We start from the raw sequence: 27,516 nt of genomic DNA, 5'->3' as shown, positions 1-27,516 counted from the left end.
GGCCCCTCCATCAAGTTAGAAAGCTTTGCCACCAATGGCTGTACCAAGCACAGCAAGAGGGGGGGTAACTAGACCACTGTTCGTGCAGAGAAAGGAAGAAGCTGAGAAGCGCGGGGCGAGCCAAAACCCAAAAGTAGGGCAGCAAGGGGACACCCAGCCAGGGTGCCCTCCATACGGGCAAGGGGCCCTCCCACAATGCCTCTATGGGACAGAGAAGGACCCTGCCTTCCTGCTGTCCTCAGCTCATGCAGAAACAAAGGAGGAATACCACAGGGCAGACATACGATGGCTCGTTCTGCACATTTCATTGTATAATTTAACAAGTGACTGGCTGAGCATATTATGACCGATGGTTACCCTGCCACACCCAGGAGACAGGCACTCAGAGTCCACTCCTCGCTCCTGGGAGCAACGGCACCGGATCCTCCTCCCCAGAGGCAGGCCCGGGCCCAGGGGGTAGTGACGAGGCCGTGAGCCCTCGGGCACGGCGCACCACCACGCAGCCCCCTGGACTGGGGTTAAGGCAGGGCAGCCCACTCAACCTTACCGAGGAGGGGGGCGAACCAGCGATCGGCCGTGAGCAGGCTGCTAGTGGGCACAGCCAGCAGGCCAGCCGTCTGGACTATCATCACACGATGGGGTGACACTGTGCCACAGGAGGAAGCAAGGGGAGGCAAACTGGCCTCCCTGAACAGCAGCGAGTCGGTCTACCGGCGACCACAGGTGCCCCTGGGAAGCGAGGCAGGCCTGGGGCACACAGAACCCGACGCGGCACTGTCTGATGGTGCAGAGCCATCTAGCAAACACTAACGACGGCTCCTTCCCAAGTTGGAGCCTGGGCAGAGGACAGGAGACACAGCTCGGACAGAGGCAGGGAGGAGGCTGATGCAACCCTCTGAAGACAACAGGAGAGGGCCACCTAGCGCACAAAACTAAAAAGACATTTTAGATGCTCCCCCGCTCTCCCCACCGAAAAGAGAATAAAATAAAACCCAATCAAAAAATAAAACTCGTTTTACTTAATTAGAAAGAGACTGACAGAAAAGGGTGATGGGTGAATCTGACTTGGTCGCTGAAGGACCGACCGAAAAGCCCAGGACTACAAGTACCCTCCATGCAAAAAACACCCGCCAAAGGGGCCCACCCCTCAAGATAAAAACCATAACCCACAATTTCAAAACTGTTTTAACAATGAGGAAAATACAAGAAGCCATGAGAGGACCGTGATGCCACATCAGAATCAGAAACACTCAGAGCACGTGACAAAAGAACCTGACCTCACAGAACCAGTCCGTAGCGTTCCCTCCAGAGAGAATGGCGCACGAGTGCCTGGTGCGCCCGGATGGGAGGACTGAGCAGCTTGGGGGGGGGGGGGGGGGGGGGCGGGGGCAGACCCAAGGAGCTCGGGGCCGCACCCAGCCCAAACTCTGTCGGGGGGCGAGGCTCATCCTGCCGTTATATTCCGAGAGTCTTGCGTACGGATAGGGGATGAATCAACAGGGAAACTATGCTGGTTAAGGTTGAGAATCTTGATTTCCAGCACAGTGGGAGATGGCTATAAGACGGATTCAATTAATTAAAAGCCCCAGGCCCACACGGAACGAGAAGGGTGAGCATGACTCCACAGCACCTTTGTCCGTCCACGCGTGGTCTGTTCGCCAAAAAGGCCTAGAGACCGTGGTCAACTCAAGGCAACAGGGTCAACCCTGGCACCCGGAACGTGGTCTTGGAAAAGCATTTCCCACCACAAGAAACCAGGGGTTCTTAGAGAAGAGGCAGATTCCAGGTCTGGACCTTGCTATCACAGCAGAGGAGCGACACTATCCAAGGTCACTAGAGCCCGGGTCATCAGAACTCAGACCCAGCCTGAATGAGCTCCCGGGGGCAAGAGACAGGACGATATGACCACTGCTGAGGAGGACAACCACAAGAGACTCAAAGACCAAGACTGTTTTAATCTATGAGTTCTTCTTGAAACATGTATATTTTAAACCCTCCTGGTCACTTTGAGAAGATGTCAGGGTATCAACTCCTTAATTGTGAGAGCTGGTAAAAAGAGGGAAAAAATCAAGCATTTATCCTGAATTTCCTACATTGACTCGGGGTATCTTGGGGGAACCAAGCAGTTGACAGGTCTTTGGTCAGAGTGCTGCACTCCAGGCTGCCCTGACACTGGCATGTGGCCTTCAGCAACGTGTCCACACACCCAGGAAGGTGAGGCTTGCACCTGCTCTCTCCCTCTCACCCAACAAGGAGAAATGAGGTACCAAGTAAATGACACTATGTGCTCAACTCCAACTTCCGTGGCCAGTGGGGACCACACGAAAGCTGTGAGCTCTGAAAGGGGTGGGTGAGGGGTTTCTGGCCAGCACAAAGACAGACTTGTGATGCCAGATGTGTTCCGAATCACACTCCTTCCCTGCCCATGGCCACCGCCAGAACCTATCAGCCTTTGTGGACGCAGACCAGGCGCCGTGCCAGGATGGCCCGGGAAGACATCCCCTCTGCCGGGCCAGCACCAGGGAGGAGGAGGTGGTCAGCAGCCAGACAGGGCCTTGTCCAGCCACTCCAATGGGGCTCAGGTCTTTTTCCCTCCCCCCGGCATTGTGACCTTGGGGCCGCGTCTCCAGTCACCTGGGGTGGATGAGCGAGCTGGAGGCAGCAAGGCCAAAGTGCCTCACTATAAACCACAGCTCCCTACACCAAGTGGCTGCTTTGATGCCCCCGATTCCACCCTCTCAAACACCACTGCAGTGGACTGGATGGCTTACTTCCACCCACACAGGAGGCACAAAGAAAGCAGCCTCAGGACTCTCTCGCTGATGCCAGCCCCAGGAGCCCTGTGTCCTTGCGGGAGTCCCTCTAAGACAAAGATGGCCAGGCCTGTCCTCTCTGGGGTGCCGGCAAGAGGCTGGGCAAAGGCAGTGGAGGAGGCTGAGATGGCCCTGCCACAGGGGCTCTCTGCACCCACCAAACACACATCACCGGGCACCTGCCCAGGCCAGCCCCGGAGACCCCGGGACACAGCACCCAAGGATTCACTGCCCTGCCTCCAAGGGGATGGTCAGCGAGTAGAGCCAACAGAAAGGAACAGAGGCTGGAGGGAACTCCGCACACCGAGGGACCGGGGCAAGAGACTGGGGCTGGGACCTGGCACATTTCTGTCCCGGGCAGCATCTGCCACCTCGGTGGAGAAGTGAAAAGTCAGGCTGTGGCACTGACCGAGAGGCTGCACCAGGAGAGGGGAGAGGCGACTGATAGGGCCCAGCTAGAGTTCCGGAACCTGCCGGGGGACACTGCAGGGATTAGCATGGGCCTCGTGACAAAAGAGCAGATCTGTTTTACCAAGGTATGCCAGAGCCCAGGTTCACCTGAGGTCGTGCTGGAAAAGGAAGCTAGCTCACCGGAGCACAGACAGGCTCTAGAAAATACCAACCAACTCCTTCCACAGACTTTGCTCTCCGCAGATGGGGCATCTCCAACCTCACAATTAGGGGAGGGGTGTCACCAACGCAAAAGCAAGAACGATGGCTGCAGATGAGGAGCAGAGAAGACCTGACGTTCTTTCCGAGAAGCTGGACAGAAAATCCTACAAAATACAACAAATGTACGTATTTGGGGAACACTGACTGCTTTGTGTCTTACTCTGCCTCTAACCTGTCAGTCACCAGACTTCCCCACATGTCCCATCCATTCTGTTTTCCCTGCCGCCAGGGAAGGGCTGCTCTCCGTGGCCTTGGGAGCTGGAGGGCAGACATGCGCCTCCGTGGAAGTGGGGCTTCCAGAGGGCACACCAGCCCGGCGACCCCTGGAGACCTGGCCCTCCAGGCTCCACCCCTGCCCTGCCTCTGCTGCAATGGGCCTCAGAAGCTGGCAAGCCCGATGTTCTGTTTCCTACCCTGATACCACATCGTCCTCACCTCTGCCTTCTCCCTTCCCTGTGGCTCTCATCCAGTGACTTCGGATCCTATTTCTAAGCTATACAGAGCAGGGCAGAGGCAGCGGACTCCTTCGCTGCGTCTTCTAGTGCAGTGCAGCCGAGCACCTTCCCACAAAAATATGTTCTGTCCTATTTTGGGTTAAAGGGGCAGGTCACTCGCAAACCGTTAAGAAAAAAATATATACGTGGGGGGAGGAGAGAATGACAGAGCAAACATGAGAAGTTTAACGCTAGGGAATGTGGGTGGAGTATACAGGAATTACTGAAACTATTTTCTTCAACTCCTCTAACTTTGAAATTACTGCAAATAAAAAGTAAACAGTATTGGGGGGGGGGGAGGGTGGTAGGGGGAGCAGATCACCTCCAAAGGAGAAGAGTTTACCTGACAGGTGGCTTCTAGAAGCCAGAAGCCAGTGGCCAGACACCTAAATGGGCTGAAAGAAAGCCAAGCAAAACTGCTCTGTGCAGTGAGAACACAAGGCAAATTGGAGGCATTTTCAGGCCGACAAAGATGGGGAGCCACCCACCCATGTACCGACACTGAAGAAAGCAGATGAAAAGGACGTCTTTCAGGCAGAAAAGAACCAGCCGTGGAAGGAAGTCAAACACCAGGAGGACTAAGGCACAAAGAGAACGGCAAATCCCGACATGGGATGGAAAGAAAGTGTGCACCTAAACAAACGCCAAGCGTATAAAACACTGCTGACACCGGGGGTTAACACGTGCTGCATGAAGAGCCACGTCAGCAGCATGCAGAAGCCCCCGGGGAGGGCAACTGCGTGCGGGCCTGAGGTCTGGGCGCTGCAGGGAGGCGGAGAGGGCGACTCGCAGCATCAGATGCTGGTAAGCTCTGGTTCTGTGCCACGAGACACCTCTGAAAGAAAGGGACGTGAGTGCACAGCTTCCAAAGCAGTGGGGGTTAGGAGGAAGGAGGGTTTAAAAGAGCGGTAACAAACACATTCAAAGAAAGGCGGACAGGCAGTGCTGGCAGGTCTGACCTACACGACCCGGCCACCACCGCAAGCATCGAGGGCAAACGGGCTAAAAAGAAAGATGGTTCATGTGCAGCCCGGTTACGTGACAGTCGCCAGAGCCGTGGGGACTGCAGCGTGCAGCCCAGAGCCCCGGGGCGGCCCACTTCTGCCTCTGTCCGGGGGCCAGGTGTGCCCCCCTCCTCCGTGAGTCTCCGGCCTGTTTCTTGCTATTCCACGAGGTCTGGCTGTGCCCCTGCCGTCAGGGACGTGTGCCGCACTTCCCCAGGGTGCTGCTGGCCTTTTCACTCTTCGAGGGGTATCCTTTGGTGAACAGAGTGCCTTAGGTTCAACATAAACCAAATTCTCTTCCCCCTCATGATCTGCGCTTCCTGGTCCTGTTCTGGAAAACCGTTATGCACCCAAAGGCCAAGAATAGCATCTTCTGTGTTATCTTCTAGAACAGCACTGTCCAAGAGAAACATACCACAAGCCACAAATGCCAGCCACGTCTGAAATTTCAGATTTTCTAGGAGCCACCACAAAGGGTAAAGGGAAACAGGTGAAATTAATTTTAATATATTTTGTTTAGCCCAGAGGATCATCATTTCAATATGCAATAGACACAAAAACCACACTTCACGTTATTTTTTTCAAAATCTAGGTGTTGTGCACTTCAGCACAGCTGAAGCTCTCGGTGAGCACGTGAGGCTCTCCAAGTTTTAGACCTACATTCTTCCCGGCTCAACTCCTTTGTATGCTGTGAAGTATGGACCAAGATTTCCTTTTTTTTTTTTTTTTTTTTTTAACACACGGACACCCAGTTGACCCGGCATGCATTACTAAAAGACTCTCTGGACCTTCTCTTTCTTCTGTCTTGATTAGTCTTGCCAGAGATTTTCACTTTATCCATACGTTCAATGCATCAAACTCTGGCCCTGATGACTCTGCTGGAGATCCAGTCTGTGCCGCGGCCTTCCTTCCCTCCACTGCCTCCTCTGGGCTTGGATGCCACTCCTTGGGTGATTCCTTCATGTGTGATCCGTGCATCCAAGGCTCTGAACTACTCTCCCGTCTCGCCGCAGCGCACAGGTGTTGACAGGTGGGGTTCTGTTATCTTCCAGCTAATAATATTTCCTAATTTCCATTCTGAATCATTATTTGTCCCACTGGTTACTTAGAAGTGTGTCTCCTAATTTTTAAATAGAGGGAGTTAGCTTCCCTTTGTTGCTGACGTCTGACTGGATTCCACTTAGGCCAAGGATACACCGGATGGCTGCAGCTGGCGGAAATCCGTCGAGGTTTCAGTCAGTTTGCGAATGTTCGATGAGGGCTTAAAGAGGGTGTGTGGCCCCCCCGTCGTTGGGTTCACTATTCTCTATATTGGCTCAAATGTGTGAGTCGTGGTTTTCAAATATTCACGCTAGCTGGCATGTCTGGTTAGAGTACTGCCAAGCTGAGCTGCTGTGACAGGATCCCCTTCCCCGGCATCCCTAGAGCAGGGCCAGCGGGTGGACTCGGCCTCCCAACACCTTCCTAAGGCCCTGGGCCAGCAGGGTAGCTCCAGAGACTCCCGGGGTGCTGTCCAAGGACCCCGGGGAGGCAGAAACAAGAAGAGGGGCGGAGCCAGGACAAGCATCCTTCTTCCCCGAAATTGTGTCCTTCTACTGACTTCTCCCTCTTTGCCCCAGCCCCTGGCACTACGCCACCACTCTGCTCCTGAGTTTGACTTTTCCTTTCTTTTTTTAGATTCCCCGGATAAGTGAAACCATGCGGTATTTGTCTTTCTTCATCAGGCTTTTATTTCACTTAGCGTAATAACCCCCCAGGGTCTTCCATGTTGTTGCAAATGACAGGATTTCCTCCTTTTTTAAGGCCGGGTGGCATTCCATTGTGTCTGTTTACCATACGCTCTTTACCCATTTCTCTGTCGCCAGCTGCACAGGCTGCTTCCACACCTGGACTGCTGGGAATAACTCTGCAGCGACGACGGGGATACACGCGTGGCTTCAAGGTCATGGTTTTGTTTGGCTAAATACCCAGAAGAGAAACTGCTGGGTCAAATGGTAGCTCCATTTTTAACGTCTTGAGGACCCTCCATACTGTTTTCCGCAGCGACTGCACCAGCGTGCACCCCCACCAACAGTGCTCCTCTCCCCCCCTCCTCACCCACGCTTGTCATCTCCTCTTTTATGATCATCATTCTGGCAGGTGTGAGGTCACAGCTCAGGGCAGTTTTGATGTGCACCTCCCTGACGATGAGTGACGTGGTGCTTCTTTTTCTGTATCTGTTGGCCATGTGTACGTGTTCTTCAGAAAACAGGCAGCGAGAGACTCGCCAGGCCACGGAGACAGCGTGAGCGTGGGCCACGGGTCTCAGTGGAAGAGGGCACACGGGGGGCTGACCAGGCTGCAATACAACAGGTACCCGTGGGGTGGGCATGGGGTGGGAGCTGGAGGGAGATGGGAAATTTGACAAAGGATCTTTTAAGCAGGAGTAGGACACGATCTGCTCTCTGGTGGTCTTGGAAGATTGGAGTCAAAGATAAGGACATATGGCCCCCAACCCCACAGCTGGGTGCCTGTATCTGAGAGAGCCCAGGGCCCTGGGGCCTGCCTGGAGGGAGCCCAGCAAAGCCATGGCCCTGATGAGGTCCTGGCGTCTAGATTGGCCCCCGGACCGAGCCTACAGCCAGAACCACAGGGTGTGTGAGCAGCCAGGACACGGCTTCCCCGGCACAGGCCCTAGGCCCCGGCATACAGGCCAAAGAGTGCAATCTTCACCCTAGACTCCTGCAAACGTCATTTGAGGGGACATTATATTGTTTGTATTAGAGATCAAAGGACCCGGACTTCTGCAAAAGAAATGGAAAACCGTGGGTCCCTGTGGGCGGCTCCTGGCAGGGGTACCTGGCTCCGGAGAGCAAGAACGGCCCCATGATTACTGTTCTCCCAGCTGCTGTGTTACCAGGAGCACTTTGTGACTCCAGTTACAGCAGAATTAGCTTAAAAAAACCAATGGGACAACTGGCGACACGTACAGGTACTGCATGTTGATCCTGCATCTGAACCATCTGGCTAAAAACAAGCCATCAGAAGATACTCAGAGGCCACAGCTCTGTGAGCCCTGGCTCCGGCCCCTACACCACACCCCACTCCCACCGCCTAGTCCCATCCCTGCTCCCCCAGGGGGTAGCCAGCCCAAGCCCAGCACCTTCGTCACCTCTAGCACTACAGGTGCCGACTACCAGAGGCCAAGAAAGTACCGCCGACGTCCCCGCCCTGCCAGGTCAGCACAGGGCCAGGACACTGAAAACCCCAGCCACCGAGTCCCGCACAGCAGCACCTGCTCCTACAATGCGGCCACCACCGCAGGTGCAGTGGGACCGGCTGCCACCGGGAGCCAGATGCCAGGACAGCACCCTGGCCGGCAAGGCAGCACAGTCCTCACAGGCAGGCAGGGCGCCTACAGCTTAGGACCTGAACACCAGCCCCCAGGCACACGCTGGCGGTGGGAAGGGGCCGCAGCGAGTCTACGGGACAGCGAAGGTGGCACCTCTGGCCACCAGCGCTAGCTGTGGGTCAGCCCTGACCCATGTGTCCCTGCCGTGCTCACACAAGCAGGGAGCCTGCCGCACACAACGGGAGGCCGCAGGGGACAGGACAGCGGGACCCCTCAGGCCCCTCAGCCGGTATGCTGCTGCCAACAATTCTCCCGGGCACAGCCAGATGCCAGGTGCAAGGACAGCAAGCACAAAGCTGAGCCGCTCCATCCCAAAAAAGCACTGCAGCACCCCTGAGGTCTCTACCTGGGGGCTGCCCTGGGACTGCCCAGGGCCCAGGCACACAGCAGGAAAGGGTCAGCGGGGCAGGGAGTGGTCTGGGCCACAGCACCGCCTGGCACAGACCCTCTTCTGAGGCCTCCCATCCCCCCTCCTCCATCCCGGGCCTCAGAGGTCCAGGCCGGAACTCTGGGTGAGGGGCTCGGCGGGGCCCTAGAACCCGGGTGAGCGGAATGTGAGTCCCACAAAGGCCACCTTGGGCCCCAGCTCCACCAGAGGGCAGAGGGCTGTGCCCTCACTCTCGCTCAGACGTCAGGAGACAGGAAGCTCTTCGGGCAAACCAAGGGCCCTGTCGCCATCCTGGTGACAGCTCGGACCTCAGGGGCCTGCAAACCACTAAGGCTACTCCCCAAAGCCATGAGCCTAGTGAGGAGGCAGCAGATGAGAGAAAACGGTCCAGGGTGCAAAGGCCCCCCAGGAGAAAGCACTGCCCACGGGCCACAGCCTTGCTCCTCACAGAGCCCTGTAAAGAGGGTCAGAGTGCGACACCTCAGGGCTGACAGTCCACTTCACTGAACAACAGGTGCACTCGGCCGGCCTTGGAGGAAGTACACTAAAGCCCACAAGGTCACAGCAAGACAACACGTTTATTTTTACATGAATTACAAATGCCAGGAACTCTCAACAGAACTCAGCTGAGCCCAGCACTTCTTCAGCCAAAAAGGTAGGAGGCCTTCCCAGCAGGAACAATAGAATGTACTTGAAAACAAGGATTTTAATTACAAAGCATTTTGAAACCCCAGCTGGCTGAGGCCTGGGTCTCCATTCTGACAGCATAGGAGCAAACGTGCATCCCCAGACCACAGTGCAAGCCAGAAACAAGTCCCCTCTGTACATCAGAGCAGAGAGCTCAGCCTGGATGCCCTGCTTCCAGGAGGCAGGCAGCAGGGACAGCCTGTGTGATTACAAAGTGACCCATAAGACGCACTCCCGTGTGCCCCTGGTGCCTCTGCACCCTCTGGGGCTTCGCACATCCATCTCTCTGAAACCAGTAAACTTGATTACGACGAGGCGGATGCCTACCACCACCAGGCACCTGCTACAAACTACGTCCCAGCCCAAACCGTCCTGCAGGGCAGGGGCTGTGACCTGGGTGCTGAGGCTCAGGGAGCAGTCACGGTGCCCGAGATCCCGAGCTGCAGGCGTTACGCCGAAGGAGCACCCAGGCCTCTGTGCCAGCACCTCCCCCCCGAGGCCAGGGCCTACGGGACACACGCCTGCCGCCAGCACTCACCTCGCCAGCTGCCCACTGGCAGGCTCAGAACACCTCGGTGCTGCCTCCTCCCTGACCACACCATGTACGGCAGAGGCTCCCCAGGGGCCTGGGGAGAGAAGATGAAGCCCACCCGAAAGGGGAGCTCTTGTAATGTATTTTATCACAGGTGCGGAAAGCCAGTGCAGCACAAAACGCCCCTCTCAGGGAAGGGAGGGAACCCTGTCCCGGACCAACAAAGGTGCCCACTCTGTTCTCCTGCTGAAGCCACGGTGCTCAGCTGCACAGCCCGTGTCGGTGACTCTCAGACAAGCTCATGCGGCCTTAGGCCCTGCCCACCTTCTGCCCTGTGGGCCACCACACAGTTCACCCAGCACAGGAGGGAATATGACACAGTCCACAGCAAGAAGTAAACACACTTTGGGAGCATCGCCCCGAGGACACCAGGCCTCCCAGGAGGATTCCTCTCTGCGGCCCATCATCAGCTGGTGGGAGGGCAGGGGGTGGTGAGGACAGCAGCGGCCTGGATTCCTTCTCAGCCCTTCTTTGTTCATTCACCCCAACAGCCAAGAGGAAATGGGGCAGAGGGACTGGGAGAGGGCTATGGCGGGGGGGAGTGTGACCCACAAGCTGTACAGACAGCTCATATGGTGATCTTCCTTAGGACTGCTCACAGCCCAAACTACTGCTGACCACTGAGCTTCCCAGACGACCCCAGACTTCAGCCAGGGCGTCCCAAACTCATCCAGCATCTCAGACGATGAGTGCTCCTCGAGGGGCATCTTGAAAAGCCCTGTTCCGGACTCTCCACGTTGTCCTCTGGCCCCAATGCTTTCTCAATAACCCCTGTAGCTCAGCCCCAAGGAGACAGTCGGCAAGCAAGGGGCTCCTGAACAGCTCACGATACCAACGTGAACTGAACGTCTTCCCAGGAGAACAAACCAAACGGTACACACAGTTCCAGTAACGCATGCACGTGTGCATATGAGGAGGGGTGGTGGTGATAAAGGCTGCACAAGAAAACGGAATGCTGAGATCACCCCCCACGCATCAGCCAGGAAGGAAAAGGGCAGGGCACAGGGCCAAGCTCTGGTCTGTGCCTATGGCCCTCCCCAGGCTATACCCCAGAACTGCCTAGCAGAGGGTGTGGGGCTCAGTCTCACAGCCCAAACACGCTCACACACTGCTGTGTCTGCTGTCCCATGGCTACCATTCTGGTCTCCTGGCACACCCTGACCCCCTGTGGGTTCTCTGGTCTGGGCAGCACGGCCACACACACTCTCTGCTCTGCTGGAGAATGAATGTCCCTGGGAAACGGCAAGACATGGGGCACTGGGGGCCGGGGGGTGGTCCCACTCCCGCCGGCTGCAGCACCTCCCCGGCTCTGTCTTTGCTCTTGTTTCTTTAAGAATTCTAAAATCTTAATACTTGGGATTAATACCCTCAGAATGTACAGAACCCAGGCCGGTCACAAGAAAGCTAGACCACTCAGCACACAAAGAGCACACCGAGGATTCACCAAGAACACATGGGCCCAGCGCACGAGAATGTCAGCCCCAGCTCCCCTCAAGGAACCGGGCTCCAACCAAATACCCTTTCCTACTTGTCAACGCGGCAAAGGTATTTCTCACAAAAGAATAACACAGGCAGCTGGCCACAAAGCAGAGGCGAGTGCCTGCTAATGCTGTTGGGAACGTGAGTGGGCAGAACCTCTCCAGGGAGACCCTCGCGGGCCCTGCTCTTGGAGCCCGCCAGTCCCCTTCCGGAATTCCACCCAAGGAAATGCCAACATCGGGCACAGTGAGTGATGTGCAAGGGTGTGCAGAACACCACTCGACCCGGAGGAGACATCCTCAAGACGCAACCACAGAGAACCACGTGAGTTATGGAGTGTCCCCAGGCAGCCACCAGGATCTCCTGCCGGCGACTGCTGACTGCTGCAGGAGAGTCCGGCCCAGCAGGACGCCAGCATTAACTGCGGTCTCTGGGCGGCAGGATCACTCACTTTTTGTTTTCTACGTTTCCCGTGTTTTCGTATTTCTACAACAGACTTGTGAAATCAAGTTCCGCGGGAGCAGGCACTCTGCTCCCTCGCACACCAGCAGGAAACACAAAGGAATACACAGTGGTGCTCGCAAGGCAGTGAGTGAGCAAGTGGGTGCTGTTGCCTCTCTCCCCGGGAAACCCTTCAGGAGTGTTCTTAACTGAGATTTTGGAATTCCTTAGACCCCTAGATCCAAGTGGACCTCCACTTCCTGCGTGCTTCCACACGGTGGCCCGGCACCCCAGTGCCCCTCTGCACCTGGAACCCACTACTCCTTCTCCTCCTTGGGCCTCAAGAGCACTCTCTGCAGGTGACACGATATTAGCTCAAAAGGGCACAACCACTAGAAACCACAGACGCACGCATGTCTACTCTGGTGGCTCCCCAAGACGGCCCCCACGGCACCCAAAATCCTTTTTATGCATCCCACATTTCCCCAGTGCATCCCAACCCAACCGCCCAGGAAGTGCAGCCACTCTGGGATGACAGGCCCCCTCGGGCCTGGCTCTGAGGCCTTTCTGCCGACCCATGTGCAGGGCTGACAATCACCAGCACCTGGAGACAGCAGTCAAGGACGGGGGCAGCCCTGGACCAAGGCCGCAACTGCTCAGGGCACCTCCTGTGATTCATGCCCTACAGCCATGCGGTGTTGGCCTGGCCCAGGCTGGTTCCACCATACAAGGCCCCTGGAGAGGAGTCCTTCCTACTGTGAGGCTGTCCTGCACCACAGGATGTAGGGGCCAGAAGCCCCCACCCAAGCCTTGCAACGTCTCCAACCAAAACATCCCCAGCAGGTGAGACCACCGGCGGCCGGCTCTGTGGGATGCTGATGGGGTGACAGGATGGGCCCTCGCTTCCCGCAGGGACCAGTTGCTCAATGTGCCAGTGTCCCAGGCTCTGAGGGCCAAAAGTGAGTGCGAGTCAGTCCCCACACTTCAGAGGTACAGCCTGGCGGGCTCAGAAACCAAGTTGGTGCTGTCAGCTCGTGTCTGCAGTGTCCACGCTGGGCCACCACATGCAATCAGTCTGAAAAAGGACCAACAGCACACGCCCATCCTTCTGAGCAGCCAGAGGGACTGAGGATGTCTCAGGAGCTTCCAGCACAGAGCGTCCCACCCCTCCTCCCAGTACAACTAATGACATTTGTAAAAATGCCACCCTCACCCGCCCTCGCTGGCCACCCCAATGCCAGGCACTCCACATGGGCACTCTCCATCATTTATAACCACAGCCGCCACTCAGAAAGGACAGGAAAATGGCTCACTCCCACTTTTTTTTTTTTCATTTTTTTCAAGTTTATTTATTTTGAGAGAGACAGGGACAGCATGAGTAGGAGACGGGCAGAGAGAGAGGGAGAGAGAGGGTGAGAGAGGGAGAGAGAGGGAGAGAGAGGGAGGGGGGAGAGGGGAGGGAGAGGGAGGGAGAGGGAGGGAGAGGGAGGGAGAGGGAGGGAGAGAGGGAGGAAGAGAGGGAGGGAGAGAGGATCCCAAGCAGGCTCCATACCATCAGCACATGGCCCAATGTCGGGCTTAAACCCATGAAACTGTGAGATCATGACCTGAGCTGAAACCGAGAGTCGGACGCTTAACTGACTGAGCCACCCAGGTGCCCCGATCACTTCCACTTCTAAAGAATGTAACAGGCCCAGGAGAATAAGGGACCTTAGTAAGGACCACCCCTACTCCCCACACCTGCACACCCAGCCCCCAGCAGCTGTTAGGAAGGCACCACCAAGATAAAGCTGCAGTGACAGGGGTACCCAACTGTCTCCCATCAGCCTGCAGTGCCCTCCACGTGGCTAGACCCAGGGACCCCATTCAGTAAACATCACCTCCCATGCACCCCATCCCTCCTCCCCTACTGAGGAACATTATGCTGGGGCCCCCGTTCTCTGAACTAGAGACAGTCCTTGTGAACCTATCAAAGGGGTCTGCTTTGATGAGCCAGGGCTAAGCAGACAGTGTGACTCAATGGGTGAACCACCCCAAGGGGAGGCCTGCCGCAGGGGCTGGTTGAGGCTTCTAAAGCCGCTGTACAACTGTCAGGGGGGTAGGCTAGGTGCTCTGGAGGTCGGGGGGGAAGGCTGCACGTACTGAAGGTCAGAGGGGAAGGCTATGCGCTCTGAAGGTCAGGGGGGGAAGGCTGCGCACTCTGAAGGTCAGGGGGGAAGGCTACGCTCTCTGAAGGTCAGAGGGGAAGGCTGGACATACTGAAGGTCAGGGGGTAAGGCTGCTCCCTCTGAAGGTCAGAGGGGAAGGCTACGCGCTCTGAAGGTCAGAGGGGAAGGCTGGGCAGTCTGAAGGTCAGAGGGGAAGGCTATGGACTCTGGAGGTCAGGGGGGAAGGCTGGGCATACTGAAGGTCGGGGGGAAGGCTGCACGCTCTGAAGGTCAGAAGGGAAGGCTGGGCAGTCTGAAGGTCGGAGGGGAAGGCTGCGCCCTCTGAAGCCTGCTGCCTGGCGTTTCCCCCTTTCCCTTTTTTAAAGTTTTTATTTAAACCCCAGTTAACACACCGCGTAATGTTAGTTTCAGGTGTACAATCGAGTGATTCCGCACTTCCACACGTGGCCCTGCGCTCATCACAAGTGCCCTCCCTGATCCCCATCCCGTCCCTCCCCTCTGGTGACCAACTGTGTGTCCTCTGCAGTTCAGGGTCTCCCTTCCCTTTCACTCTGAGGCCTCCGTTGAGGCTGGCTGGTGGCCTGGGGTTGAGGCCAGGGCACTCACATCCTGCTGAATGGAACAGGCTGGGGGCAGGCTGGGAACCCCCAAGCCTCCCAGGCGCTTTTCCTAAATGAGACGTTCAGAGAGCAGCCCCTCCCCAAAGGCATCCCTGGGCCAGAGCACCCTAGCAGTGGCAACACACTGGGCCAATGCTGTGCCAGGCAGGTGCTGCTCACATTCGAGAATCTGGCTCTGCCTCCAGAGAGACACCAGGCTGCGTGCCCTCAAGGACACGGGCCACAAGCAGCCCACCTACACCACAGGAAGCGACTCCCAGTCAGCCCCCTTCTCCCCCCAGCTGTCCTAGCACCTCAGGCTCACAGTAAGGGGGAGACAGGTAGAGAACAGGTAGAGAACAGCCTTAAAAACAGCCGCAGCCCGGAGGCGTATTTGTTTTGGAAGCGTCTACTTAACGAGCAGCTGGGGCTGGTGATAATGCCTGGTCATCCTCTATCCTCCACGACAGCGCAGTTCCCGAGGGATGCACAGGACGGGCCAAAGGGGCCACATTCATGTATATAGAAGCCAGAGCCCACCTGGTAGGCTGGACCAAGCCGACAGGCTCTGAGCAGGGGATCCGGGGCCCTACAGCCATGGAACTTGCCGTTGGCTCTGCGTCCTATGCTGACGGGCCACGTGTGTTCTACGAGGGAGACAGCCTCCGTCCCGTGGAGTGTAGCTGGGGTGGCCCAGGGTCTCGCCAAATCACCTGACTGACAGCAACTAAAGCACCAAGCTGAGGCCAGTGTCCCCATGGCCCCCTCAAAGGCCTGCCCAGGGAGGGGCAGACAGGAAGAAGGAACAAGCACTGTGAAAGCCACCACCTTTTCACAAACTGCCAGGAATACGGCGGCTACTTCCGTGCTGCTGGCCTCGCGGGGCTGGGCCTGCTCCTTTGTTCCACGGCTGGAGAAGTGGCCACCCGGGTTTAGAGATAAGCCTAACCTCAGGTCATGTATACCCCTCGTGCATCCCGAAGCGGGCTCAGTTCAAGTGCTCCCCCAGATGGAGCCCAGCTGATGGAGCCCAGCCACGGACCACGGGCTGCTCACTCAGGATCAGACACGCCACGGAGGCACGTCGCTCACGCTAAAGCAGGCGTCTCCTTTTAGGGGCTGCCCGTGGATAGGCAGGGCCACGGGCCACGGCCTCTGCTGCTGAACCTTACTGCCTTGCCCTGGGACTGCCCCCCACCAGGCCCAGACATGAAGGGAAAGAGGGAAGTGGTGGTGGGGGATGGGGAGGAAGGCGGGGGGGGGTGGGGTGGGGACAGAGGGTGGAGAACGAAAGGCACAGGGGGAGAGCTGAGTGAGGGCAAGAGGCAGGGTCTCAGCGCTGGGGCGGCACAGGAGGTGGGGAGGACCTGGCACGGCCCCCCCAGCCCAGGAGGGAAGTGTGACAAGAGTCCACCTGTGGAGGGCCCGGAGGGCGGAGGGCGGCTGCCCCCAGAGGGGGGCAGCAGGAGAAGGAAATGAGGAGTCCGCTATGGGGAAAATAGTGGGCACAATGGCCGTGGGGAGCCCGGACGGAGGGAAACGTGAACAAGCGGGGGGCAGGCGTGCTCCTCTCAAACGGCAGGGTGGCGAAAAGCCGCTCTCAGTGAGGCCAGCGCCCTCTCAGCCTCCCCTCTTTGGCAGCAGGAACATGCTCACAACCAAGAAAGCGGTAGAGCACAGGGAAGAAGCGGCCACAGCACCCGCGTCATCGATCACAAAGGCCACGGTCCGCCGTCGCTACCCGGTGCCACGGCATCCTGTGCGGGCCAGCGTGTGACGGTGTCAGGACAGGCATGGGGCACGGAATGAGAGGGATGAGCCGGCAACCCCCACGGCACAAAGGTGGAGGCAGGAGACGGCAAACGGGGCATGCCGGCGCCCTTCTGACGACGCTGGGGTTGTGTCAGCAGAGGCGCTGGCATCTGGCAGGGAAGGCAAGCGTGGCGGGATGACATCCGCCCCCGCTCAGGCCCTGTGGGACCGGGAACCTGCAGGTCACAGGCGGAAGGCACTCTCTGCTCGGGGATGGGGTCAGGCAGTCTCCAGAGAGCACCGAGCCCCCGAACCCTCGCCCTCTGCCCACGGTCGCCCTGAGAGCCGGACCCGCCACAGGACCCCGGGGTCACGCTCCAGGTGCCGACCTTGCAGTCCCAAGAGCAGCCGTACCCGCAGGATGGTGTGCTCATCCGACCGGGCTCTCCCTAGGGACCGGGACACGAGGCCTAACCGCACATAACAGCAGCTCTCCGAGAACAGGACAGAGGTGATAGGGACAAGGTGACGTGCAAGGTGACAGCGGAGCTCTAGAGGCTGCGGTGCGGTGAAGTTCTCGGGGCAGACAAGCTAGGAGGGAAGCAGCCAGGAAGGCGAGCCGTGTGCACCTCACGTGTACCCGGCCCCCCTGGGGCGCTGAGCACGTATGCCGGCCACCGCAGCCAGCACCCGGGGTTGGGGGTGGGGGGGTGGGGGGGCAGGACGGGACCGCTCCCACACTGGCCACCATAGCTGGCACCAAGGCCGGGGGCGGGCAGGGCAGGGACCGCTCGCACACCAGCCCACCCCCAGGTCTCCAGGAAGAAAGTGCAGGCCCGGAAATGACTTCTCAGACCCGGCCGGTGCTAAGCCCCGTCTCAGCTGGGGGAGGGGGGTTCCCTACAACAGCTGCCTGAGGTGCACCCACACCACACGCGGACGCCTCACAAACCCCCCCGAGCGCTGCCAGGAAGGTGACGACTCAGGCCGTGTCGCAGATGAAGAAACAGAGGCTCCGGGGCCCTAAACAAGCTGTGGCGCCAGGACTCACACCTGAGGCAGCTGCCCCGGGGCCACACGGGCTCAGCACCTCTGCAGGACAGCGGCCCGTGCACCCGGATACCCGGACTTCCAGCAATAACCGGCCCAAAGTTCCCATGCCCCCTGGTCTGCAGATGGGGCTGCCGGCAGCCCTCCCCTTCCCCACACGTGCCCCCCCCCCCTTCGGGAGGGAGAGTCTGTCCCCTCCCACCATATCTGGGTGGCCCTGTGACTTGTCTGACCGACACAGCAGAGCCGACACTCGTCTGCTGACAGCTTCCACCGTGGCTCTCCTGCTGCAGCAAGGCCACGTAGAGAGCCCCTGTCACGGTGCTTGAAGTGTGACCTGGGGGGCCACGGTTAAAGCTCTTCTCGTGACAACCTGAAGACGGTACTTGCCTCTCAGTCCCATTCTCTCACCCGTGTACAGCGGAGCTTTCCAGAAGCTACGTGACTTGTAAGATTATAACGGAACGAACCCAAAAGGAGATATAGGGATCCAGCTCATGAGATTTGCAAAAAGTTGGGTCATTCTTCTCGTGCTTTGTATTCTGCAAAATATAGTTACTTTTTAATTGAAAACAACTTACGTTGACATACACTGGGTTTACTATTCTCTTCAAGTGAATTAAAGAATATCGTAAATTTATTTTATTTGCTAATACGTAAATATTGTTAGCTACAACCCATATAAATCCAATCATTTTTTTTCAAGGTTTATTTATTTTTGAGAGACAGAGCACGAGCAGGGGAGGGACAGAGACAGAGGGAGGCACCAAATCCGAAGCAGGCTCCAGGCTCCGAACTGTCAGCACTGAGCCCGACACGGGGCTTGAACTCACAAACCGTGAGATCGTGACCTGAGCCAAAGTCAGACACTTAACCGACTGAGGCACCCCGAAACCCAATAATTTTTAAGAACGTAAGGGGAGCCTGAGACCAAAAAGTTTGAGAATGCTGCTCCAGAGTCCACATGCAGAGAGGCCATATGGGGAAACTGAGGCCCCACCCATCAACCCAGAGTTGAGAGAAATGGTGGTCCTTGTTCGGAGCCACTAAGTTCTGGGGTTGCTTTCACAGCAACAGACACCACCCAAGGCCCAAGAAAAGAGACACATTTACCTGGCACGATGGGGCCAAGTCCACTGGACCCCAGGACTGGATGTGGGCCACACATCCACAACCTGGCTAAGCCACCCACATCACTGCTGGGGGTCAGACCAGTAAGCCATTTGGGGTTGGGGAGGGTCTCCCTGCTGGCCTTGAAGGACACAGCCAGTGAAGTGGGGGGGCTGGCCACTTTGGTGAGCACGGGCAGTGCAGGCCGAGCCCCGAGACCACAGGACTCCAGAGGCGCCGTTCTCTGGGAGAGAACAGTCTGCCAGCCCAGGGCCAGCCTGGTGCAAAGGCTGGAGGGGAGAGGTCCCCTGACCCTAAGGGGAACGAGGGCACACCTCCCTGCTTGCCAACGGTCAGCCTGCCTTCTGGGGGAGAAGGTGCGTGCCCCTGCGGGAGCTCCCTGCCCTCACCCTACACAGAAATGCTCAACTAACACCAAAAGTCACCACCATGACCCAACTTAGCAACGACATCCCCAACAAGCAAACGAACAAACAAAAAGGTGCGACAGGTTGTAACCACACACCCCGCTCTCCCAGGGATGTGCCCAGGAACAGCTGCAGGAAGGAGGAGAGTATGTCCCACCCCAGCAGCCGTGCACTGTCAGCTCTCTCGAGCTAGCAGAGGAAACCGTCTTCAAAGAGAAAGGAACCAGAAGGTGACAACGTGAATGCGGTCACCGCCCAAAGCCACACGGCTCTACACAGGAACAGTGCCACAGCTCATACGTGGCCTGGACACCCCACCCAGCACCTCCCTCTCTCCTCTTTAGGCCTCCACAGTTCACTCCTTGGTTTCGCCTCTTCCTACGTCCACGTCTCCACGCACTGCTCTACAGAGCAGCTCCCGGCGCCGGTGGGCGTGCCCAGCCAGGAGCAGTCCTGTCCTGGAAGAAAAACAAACACGGGAGACAAAGAAGGGCGGCACTCCTGCCAAGTCGGACAGGAACAGCATGCGCCACCTCCTTTTCCGGACAGGCTGACACTGACGGGAGGAAAGGCACACACACAAGTCACGGGCGGGGCCCGAGACCAGCTCCCTGACGAGCTCCCAGCATCCATGTGCCCAAAAAGTGCAGAGAGCGCCTCACCGAGCACCTCACAGGCCACACGAGCACATTTCACGACAAAGCCAAGAGCCCGTCGGTTCCCAGGACGAAGCAGGAGACACCGCGACCACAGGAACACCGGCACAGGCACCCCCGCCAAGGCCCCCGGCACCCACCTTCCCGAACCACACGGCTCCCTCCCACAGCAGGCCTTAGAGCGAACAACAGCCCCGTTGTACCAAGTGAGCCCCTCCCAAGCCACCGCCAGCTCCTGACAAGGCCTGGCAGCCAGCCCCCCCTTCCCTCCCCCCCCCCCCCCCAGTGCTGTCTGGCTTTTCTGGGTTCTGGGGAAGAGGCCTTGGTGAGCAAGCACCAGGCGGTGGCACCTAGTGGGAAGAGCAGCGTCCACCAGGGTGGCCCGGGGCCCTCCCAGGCCACAACCCCCGTCGCCGGCAGAGCCTGTCTGCAGCGCCACTGGTGAGTGCGCGTCCCGTCTCCCCGCAGAGGCACGGCTGCTGGGACGCTCCCTGCAAAGCTCCCAGGGGATACCCCAAGCGGGAGGACAAATGAGAAATGAGGCGCCGCTGAGAGCACCCAGGTGCACGGGCTCACCCCACAAAGGGGTTGGTGTTAACGGGAATCTGAACGCACCAGCGGCCGCAGCCAAGAAGTTCAGCAAGCCCGGGCCCAAACAGCCGCCCAGGTGGAGCCGTCTGTACCGCGGCCGTTCCCGGAAGCTCCACGACCACAGCTTCCGAGGGGGTCACCAGCTGGAAGACAGCTTTTCCGTCGATGCCTCCGTGCCTTTGCACACGCCCGGGCCACAGTCCTTCCTTTCTGCTTGGAAAATTCCTACGCATCTCCCCATATGAGCTCCCCTGCTCTGAGCCACCCTCCCGGCCTGGCCCCCCCACCCCAGCTCTACTTCATTCACCCCTCCACGCTGGGTCACCAGTGTCCGCGGCCCTCCTCTCCCAGCCTGACAAAGCAAAGACTGTCTCCTTGATCTCGGAAGCACAGGGCCCGGCCCACAGCGGACAGTGGATGCCGTCAGGACCCGAAGGTAACCTCAGCTGAGGAAGTGGCCCAACTCACTGTCAGAAAAGGCTGGGTCACCGCAGCATCACTCACGATCGACCAACAGTGGGAACAACCCAGACCACCGACAGAGAAGCCAAGTGTGCGTATCTCCGTACCCCAGAATGTCACCTGGCCGTGGAAAGGACTGATGGTTGATCCACGCACAACGTGAGCAAACTTTTAAACGTTACGCTTAAGTGAAGAGCCACAAGAGACCACGTGTTGTGATTCCACTTACGGGAGACGCTCAGAACTGGCGGATCTAGAGAAAGTCAGTCAGTCACTACCCAGGGCTGGGAAAGGGGAGTGACCGCCGATGGTCACGAGGCTCCTTCGGGGCGATGGCAACACTGGCATACCGAGCTGTGCTGATGGCTACACTGCTCTGTGCTTTCACTGAAAGTCACCCAATTGTGCACTTAAAACAAGGAAACTCCACGCCGTGTAAATTACGCCTCGATGAGGCTGTTAAAACAAAACAAAAAAGCCTGGCGACTCAGGCAAGTCCAGTCTGGGTGTCCACACGATCAGATCTGGTGGTCAGTCCCAGGCCAGTCGTCCCATGAGCCAAAGTGCAAAGAAAAAGTCATCAACGCCCCATTCAAATCCCGCGTAGGTACACGTACACGGGAACTATCTCCTTCAACCGAGCACAAGATTCCGAAGGCCAAGCCAGACAGGCCAGAAAGCCCCGTGGCCATCTAGAAATGCCTGCTGGCTGACCAGGAGCGCCAACTTCCGTCGTGGTCTGCGTTAAACTGCCAACACCAGAGGCGGATCTCCTGCCAGAGCCGGAGGGCTCTGAGCTACGGACGTCACCCACCTCATCCGCCGCTCGAAGAACAACAGGGCGGCCACAGCCCCAGGAAGGGGGCTGGCGTGCGCCTGCCCCTGCCCTGGCTCCGGGCCCAGTCTGCAGGGTGGAGGGCGGGCATGTCCCTGCAAACTTCACCCCGTCGGCCTCGCCCACGACCAGCGGGGAGGGCTGAGGCGCTCCCCCCATTCAGAAGTGGGAGGAAGTGCATTTCCTCTTCTACATTCCCAGATACTCAGAAGCTTCTGGACTGTGCTTTCTGTTGGGTAAAAACTAAACTGCACTCTTACTGTCTGCTCACAAATGCCCGTCACTGCCAGTTAAGCCAAAAGTTTTCCCCCAAGCCACCCCCCACTATGTGTAGGGCTCCTCACTGTCTGGGACCACGCGGAGTCTGACGTAGCTCACGCAGCGTCTCTTCTGGGGCTCGCTTCCTCCCCCGTCATCAACTGTCCAGGACGGAGATCGCCAAGGACTTAAGAGGCAGCCACACGAGAAGCGGCGACCCTTCTCAAGTCAGAAATTACTCTTTGAAAAAGGAAAGAAAAGTTACTGTACACCTAGCTCACGAGCCAGCTCCACGCCGAGCAGAGGAAACGTGCAGTAAAACACACGGAGGCAAGCTACGCATCGCAAAACTCTCCTCCAAGCTGAGTCCCAGCGAACTCCGACGGCAAGTCGTGACACGCTGGCGTTGTTCTCAACTTCCCGCGGCAGCTTTCCGGCAAGACCTCCCTTTCCTCAGATAAGGCCGCCGGTGTTAGTCAGCAGCGCACTTTCTGTGACAGACAAGTACGTCCGTTGGCTGCTCCGCCCGTGACAGCTGCCAGCACAGAGGGCGGGAGCGGTGCTTGCCGCTACAGTTGAGTCCACGCTTTGTCACCCGAGATGAACCATGGCAAAGAAACTTTCTTAAAAAAGAAGAAAAACTGTTTAAAACCTAAGAAGAGAACTGTAGTTCAGACTGGCTGGTTGATAATGGTGTGAATTAAGAAAAATATCAAGGAACGGTAAAAAATACCACAGTTCCTCAACTCTTCCAGGTTGAAAAGCAGAGAAAGGCCCGATGGGCAACTAAAGCCCCGGCACTGAGCGCGCAGAAGGGGCCTGGCAGGACAGGCTTCTTCACGCGCCGTGGGCGGGCTCACCTCCAGGGGAGACCAGCGGGAGGGCCACCTGGGGTCCGGGCTGCTCACTCCCTCTGCAGCTGGAAAGCCAAGGCCTCGGCATCCTCCCTTCCCACAGCAGGTGCCCAGTCAACGTGCGGGAGGGGCAGAGGGCACCGGGCCCTCCCAGCTCTCACGTCCTAGGATGACCAGCTCTGGAGGGACGTCACTGCGTGACAACTGAAACCGCGTCACTTTTCCTTAGGGGGGCGGGAGGTCCGCGGTTAAGGAACCGCCGAAGAACTTCTGATTCACAACCTGTGAATCCACTAAACCGAAAACGCACACGCACAGATAACCAGACCCCGGCCGAGTCCCTCTGCCGAGACCTCTAGCGTCCTCTCGGAACCGCCGGTCTCACGGCCAGGCGGCAGGAAACGCTCCTGCCCTTCCTAAGGCCCCGTCCCTTTCAGCGCGGTCTTCCTGCGGCACGTGGACCCAGCAGGCCAGGGCTCCGCTGACCCTACTGCGCCCCCGCCCCGGCTGCAGTCTCGCCCAGGGCCTCGAGAACAGTGCCCGGTTAGCCTCACTGGGGTCAGCTTCTGGGCGTTGGCCGCGACGACCTAAGGGGCACAAAGCGCAGAACTCGGTTGAAAAGACCGCCTGCCGGCGGGTGTTCAGCACGGAGGACCCGCTCCGTGTGGGCCGGCGCGCCGAGCGATCCCACGCAGACCACGAGACAGTCGGCCGCTCCCTCCACAACCCCACGCTCGGACCGGCCCTGCGGCCGCGGCGCCGGGAAGTCAGCTCGGCCCATCAGCCGTCCACTCCCCGAAGCGCCGCGGGGCGGCCTATCCACGCAGAGAGCGTCCGAGGGTCCAAATAAGCGAACGCGGCCGCCTGCCCTCGACCCTCCGCGCCTGTGCGGTACAAAGGCCCCCCACAAAGCGCATCCCCGTCCTGCCGGCAGCCCACGGTCGCCAGTGCCCAGCCCCGCGCCAAGCGCTCTTCGCCGCCGCCTCGGTCTACCTCCCCGGACCTGGCCCGCGAGCGCTGCCGCCCTTTCCAGGTCCCGGGCGGCGTTAGAAAAGCAGGTCTGGAGACGTGACCTGACGGCGTGAAGGCACACCGCCGCCAAGCAGCGGGCGCAGGACGGAGGCCGGCCTGTCCAGGCGGCCAGCGGGGCGCCCCCGCCCCACGGCGGTCCCAGCCCTGCCCTCTGGGCCCAGGCCTTCCCCTGCCGAGCTCGCACTTCTCTTTGGCCTCTGGATCCATCCCTCCCGTGCCCACCTCCGCCGGTCTCCCCGTCACTGGCCCGCGCGGCCACCCCCGGCCCTGCGCGGACCCGGACCCGAAGACCATTCGCCCCCCCCCCCCCACCTGCCGGGTCTGCGGGGTCGGCCGGGCACCCCCACCTGCGCGCTGCCAGCCCAGCCCCCGGGGGCGGCGGGGCGGGGGCGGGGGCGCACGAGGGCCGCGCCACCGGGGGAAAAGTACCCGCCCCTCTCGTTCCTCAACAACAAAAAAGTTTTCACCCGAGCTCGCTTCGGGGACAGCAACTTCTGGACGCGACGCCACGCTGTGCTTCCCGGGTTTCCAGCCGCGCGCAGGGCCGGCGGGACGGAAGGCCAGCGTGCCGCCGCCGCCGCCGCCCGGACCGCCCTGCTCCGCACCCCGCCCTCCGGCCCCCGCCGCCCGGGCCCCGCCGCCGGCGGACGCGCCAGCACGGGGGCGCGGCGGGAGGGGGGGGGGGGGACCTGCTGTGCCCGCCGCCCCCTCCCCCGCGGAGCGTCCCCGGCCGGCGACACACTTCTTTCTTCCACGGCCGGCTCCCCGCGGCGGCCGGCGAGAGCAGCCCCGGCCGCTCCCCCAACCCCTCCCCCCTCCCCCGCCCAGCGGCGAGCCGCGGCCGCCGGACCTGCGCTGGTCACCGGGGGCGGGCGCCTGTCCGTCCCGCCCGGGCCGGCCGCCGCCGCCGCCGCAGCCCCGCGGCCGGCAGCTCCCGTCCGCCGCCCCGTCCCCGAGGAGACGCCCCTCGCCCGGCCGGCCCGCCGCGCCCGGGCCCGCCGCCGCGACCCCGTGCCGCCCGCGGCGCGCCCCGCCGCCCCGGCCCGCCTGCCCCGCCGCCCCACTCACCCCATGAGCCAGTCCATGGCTGCTCGGGGCCCGCCGCCCGACACGCTCGGCCCTCAGCCCGCGGCGGCGGCGGCGGCCGGAAGTAAACACTCGCTCGCACACTCCCACACGCGCGCCGCGGGCGCCGCCGGAAGTGACGCGCCGCGCGCCGCCTGCTGGGACGCGTAGTCCCGGCGGCTTCTAGGCCAGGCCCGCCCAGCCAGGGAGCCGGCGCGGGGCGTGGCGGGGGATGGGGGCGGGGGATGGGGGCGGGGGATGGGGGCGGGGGATGGGGGCGGGGGATGGGGGCGGGGGATGGGGGCGGAGGGCGGCCCCGACGGCCCGCTCCCTACTGCGGGACAGTTAATCGCACCGCCCAGGATGTCCCGTCACACCCCGGATGTCCCCTCACAACCCGGGGTGTCCCCTCACACCTCGGATATCACCTCACAGGCCCGGATGTTCCCCCACATCACAGACCGTCCCCTCACGCCACGGACGGGCCGTTCACACCCCAGATGTCCCCTCACACCCGGATGTCCCCTCACAACCCCGGATGTCCCCTCACACCACAGATGTCCCCTCACAACCCCGGATGTCCCCTCACAACCCCGGCTGTCCCCTCACACCCCAGATGTCCCCTCACAACCCCGGATGTCCCCTCACAACCCCGGCTGTCCCCTCACACCCGGATGTCCCCTCACAACCCCGGATGTCCCCTCACAACCCCGGCTGTCCCCTCACACCCGGATGTCCCCTCACAACCCCGGCTGTCCCCTCACACCTCGGATATCACCTCACAGGCCCGGATGTTCCCCCACATCACAGACCGTCCCCTCACAACCCCGGCTGTCCCCTCACACCCGGATGTCCCCTCACAACCCCGGCTGTCCCCTCACACCCCAGATGTCCCCTCACAACCCCGGATGTCCCCTCACAACCCCGGGTGTCCCCTCACAACCCCGGGTGTCCCCTCACACCCCAGATGTCCCCTCACACCCAGATGTCCCGTCACACCCCGGCTGTCCCCTCACACCACAGATGTCCCCTCACAACCCCGGATGTCCCCTCACACCTCGGATATCACCTCACAGGCCCGGATGTTCCCCCACATCACAGACCGTCCCCTCACAACCCCGGCTGTCCCCTCACACCTCGGATATCACCTCACAGGCCCGGATGTTCCCCCACATCACAGACCGTCCCCTCACAACCCCGGCTGTCCCCTCACACCCGGATGTCCCCTCACAACCCCGGCTGTCCCCTCACACCCCAGATGTCCCCTCACAACCCCGGATGTCCCCTCACAACCCCGGGTGTCCCCTCACAACCCCGGGTGTCCCCTCACACCCCAGATGTCCCCTCACACCCAGATGTCCCGTCACACCCCGGCTGTCCCCTCACACCACAGATGTCCCCTCACAACCCCGGATGTCCCCTCACACCTCGGATATCACCTCACAGGCCCGGATGTTCCCCCACATCACAGACCGTCCCCTCACAACCCCGGGTGTCCCCTCACACCCCAGATGTCCCGTCACAACCCCGGATGTCCCCTCACAATCCCGGCTGTCCCCTCACACCCCAGATGTCCCCTCACAACCCCGGATGTCCCCTCACAACCCCGGCTGTCCCCTCACACCCCAGATGTCCCCTCACAACCCCGGATGTCCCCTCACAACCCCGGCTGTCCCCTCACACCACAGATGTCCCCTCACAACCCCGGATGTCCCCTCACAACCCCGGCTGTCCCCTCACAACCCCAGATGTCCCCTCACACCCAGATGTCCCGTCACACCCCGGCTGTCCCCTCACACCCGGCTGTCCCCTCACAACCCCGGGTGTCCCCTCACAACCCCGGGTGTCCCCTCACACCCAGATGTCCCGTCACACCCCGGATGTCCCCGCACCCCTGGATGTCCCCTCACACCCCGGATGTCCCCTCACAACCCCGGATGTCCCCTCACAACCCCGGGTGTCCCCTCACACCCCAGATGTCCCGTCACAACCCCGGGTGTCCCCTCACAACCCCGGATGTCCCCTCACACCCAGATGTCCCCTCACACCCCGGCTGTCCCCTCACACCACAGATGTCCCCTCACAACCCCGGGTGTCCCCTCACACCCCAGATGTCCCGTCACAACCCCGGATGTCCCCTCACAACCCCAGATGTCCCGTCACAACCCCGGATGTCCCCTCACAACCCCAGATGTCCCCTCACAACCCCGGGTGTCCCCTCACACCACAGATGTCCCCGCACAACCCCGGATGTCCCCCTGCACTGGGACCGACCTCCTCCAGGCCCGAGGGAAGCAGCCCCTCCGCTGTCAGAGGACCCGCCCCGCCCCCCCAAGTCCCTTCCCCTCAGGTCCCCTGATGCCGCCTTGCGGTCCCTGCGGACGCGACGGTTCACGCGTCAGACGGGTCCCCACCCCCCCCCCCCCGCCGTCGCCCGCAGGGGCGTCTGAGGGAAAGGGGAGCCCCGGGGGCGGGGGCGCGGTGGGGGGCGGCTTCTGGGACCAGGCGACGGGCCTGGTGAGCCCCCGCTGTCGCGCCGTCCCCAGAGCCGCGGGCCGCCGGCGACCCCGTGTCCTCCCAGCGTCCCTTGCGGCAGCGGGAGGCCAGGGTCGTGTTGAGGTCACCGTGACGGGGACCCGGGAGGCCGCGGGCTTCCCTTCAGGAAGTCTCCGAAGAGAGGTGCCGGGGCGCCCGG

The 27,516-nt window shown here is 60.2% G+C and overlaps 1 protein-coding gene across 2 annotated transcripts in view; it reads right to left on the bottom strand.

The window, feature by feature from the left end:
* MOB2 (MOB kinase activator 2) overlaps window positions 1-24,942 on the bottom strand; it is a 74,116-nt gene extending 49,174 nt beyond the window's left edge. Inside the window, exon 1 of one of the 2 annotated variants that reach the window (XM_047877116.1) lies at window positions 24,825-24,942. In XM_047877116.1, coding sequence (XP_047733072.1) covers window positions 24,825-24,841 — 17 coding nt within the window. In that variant the 5' untranslated portion in view covers window positions 24,842-24,942. Of the gene's footprint in view, window positions 1-22,140; window positions 22,644-24,824 lie in introns of those variants that run through there. The other variant, XM_047877119.1, reaches the window with a different exon arrangement.
* Window positions 24,943-27,516: the final 2,574 nt, after the last annotated feature.

Source organism: Prionailurus viverrinus, chromosome D1, assembly GCF_022837055.1.
Source record: "Prionailurus viverrinus isolate Anna chromosome D1, UM_Priviv_1.0, whole genome shotgun sequence".
Taxonomy (NCBI): Eukaryota; Metazoa; Chordata; class Mammalia; order Carnivora; family Felidae; genus Prionailurus; species Prionailurus viverrinus.
This window is presented reverse-complemented; position numbering and strand designations above follow the sequence as displayed.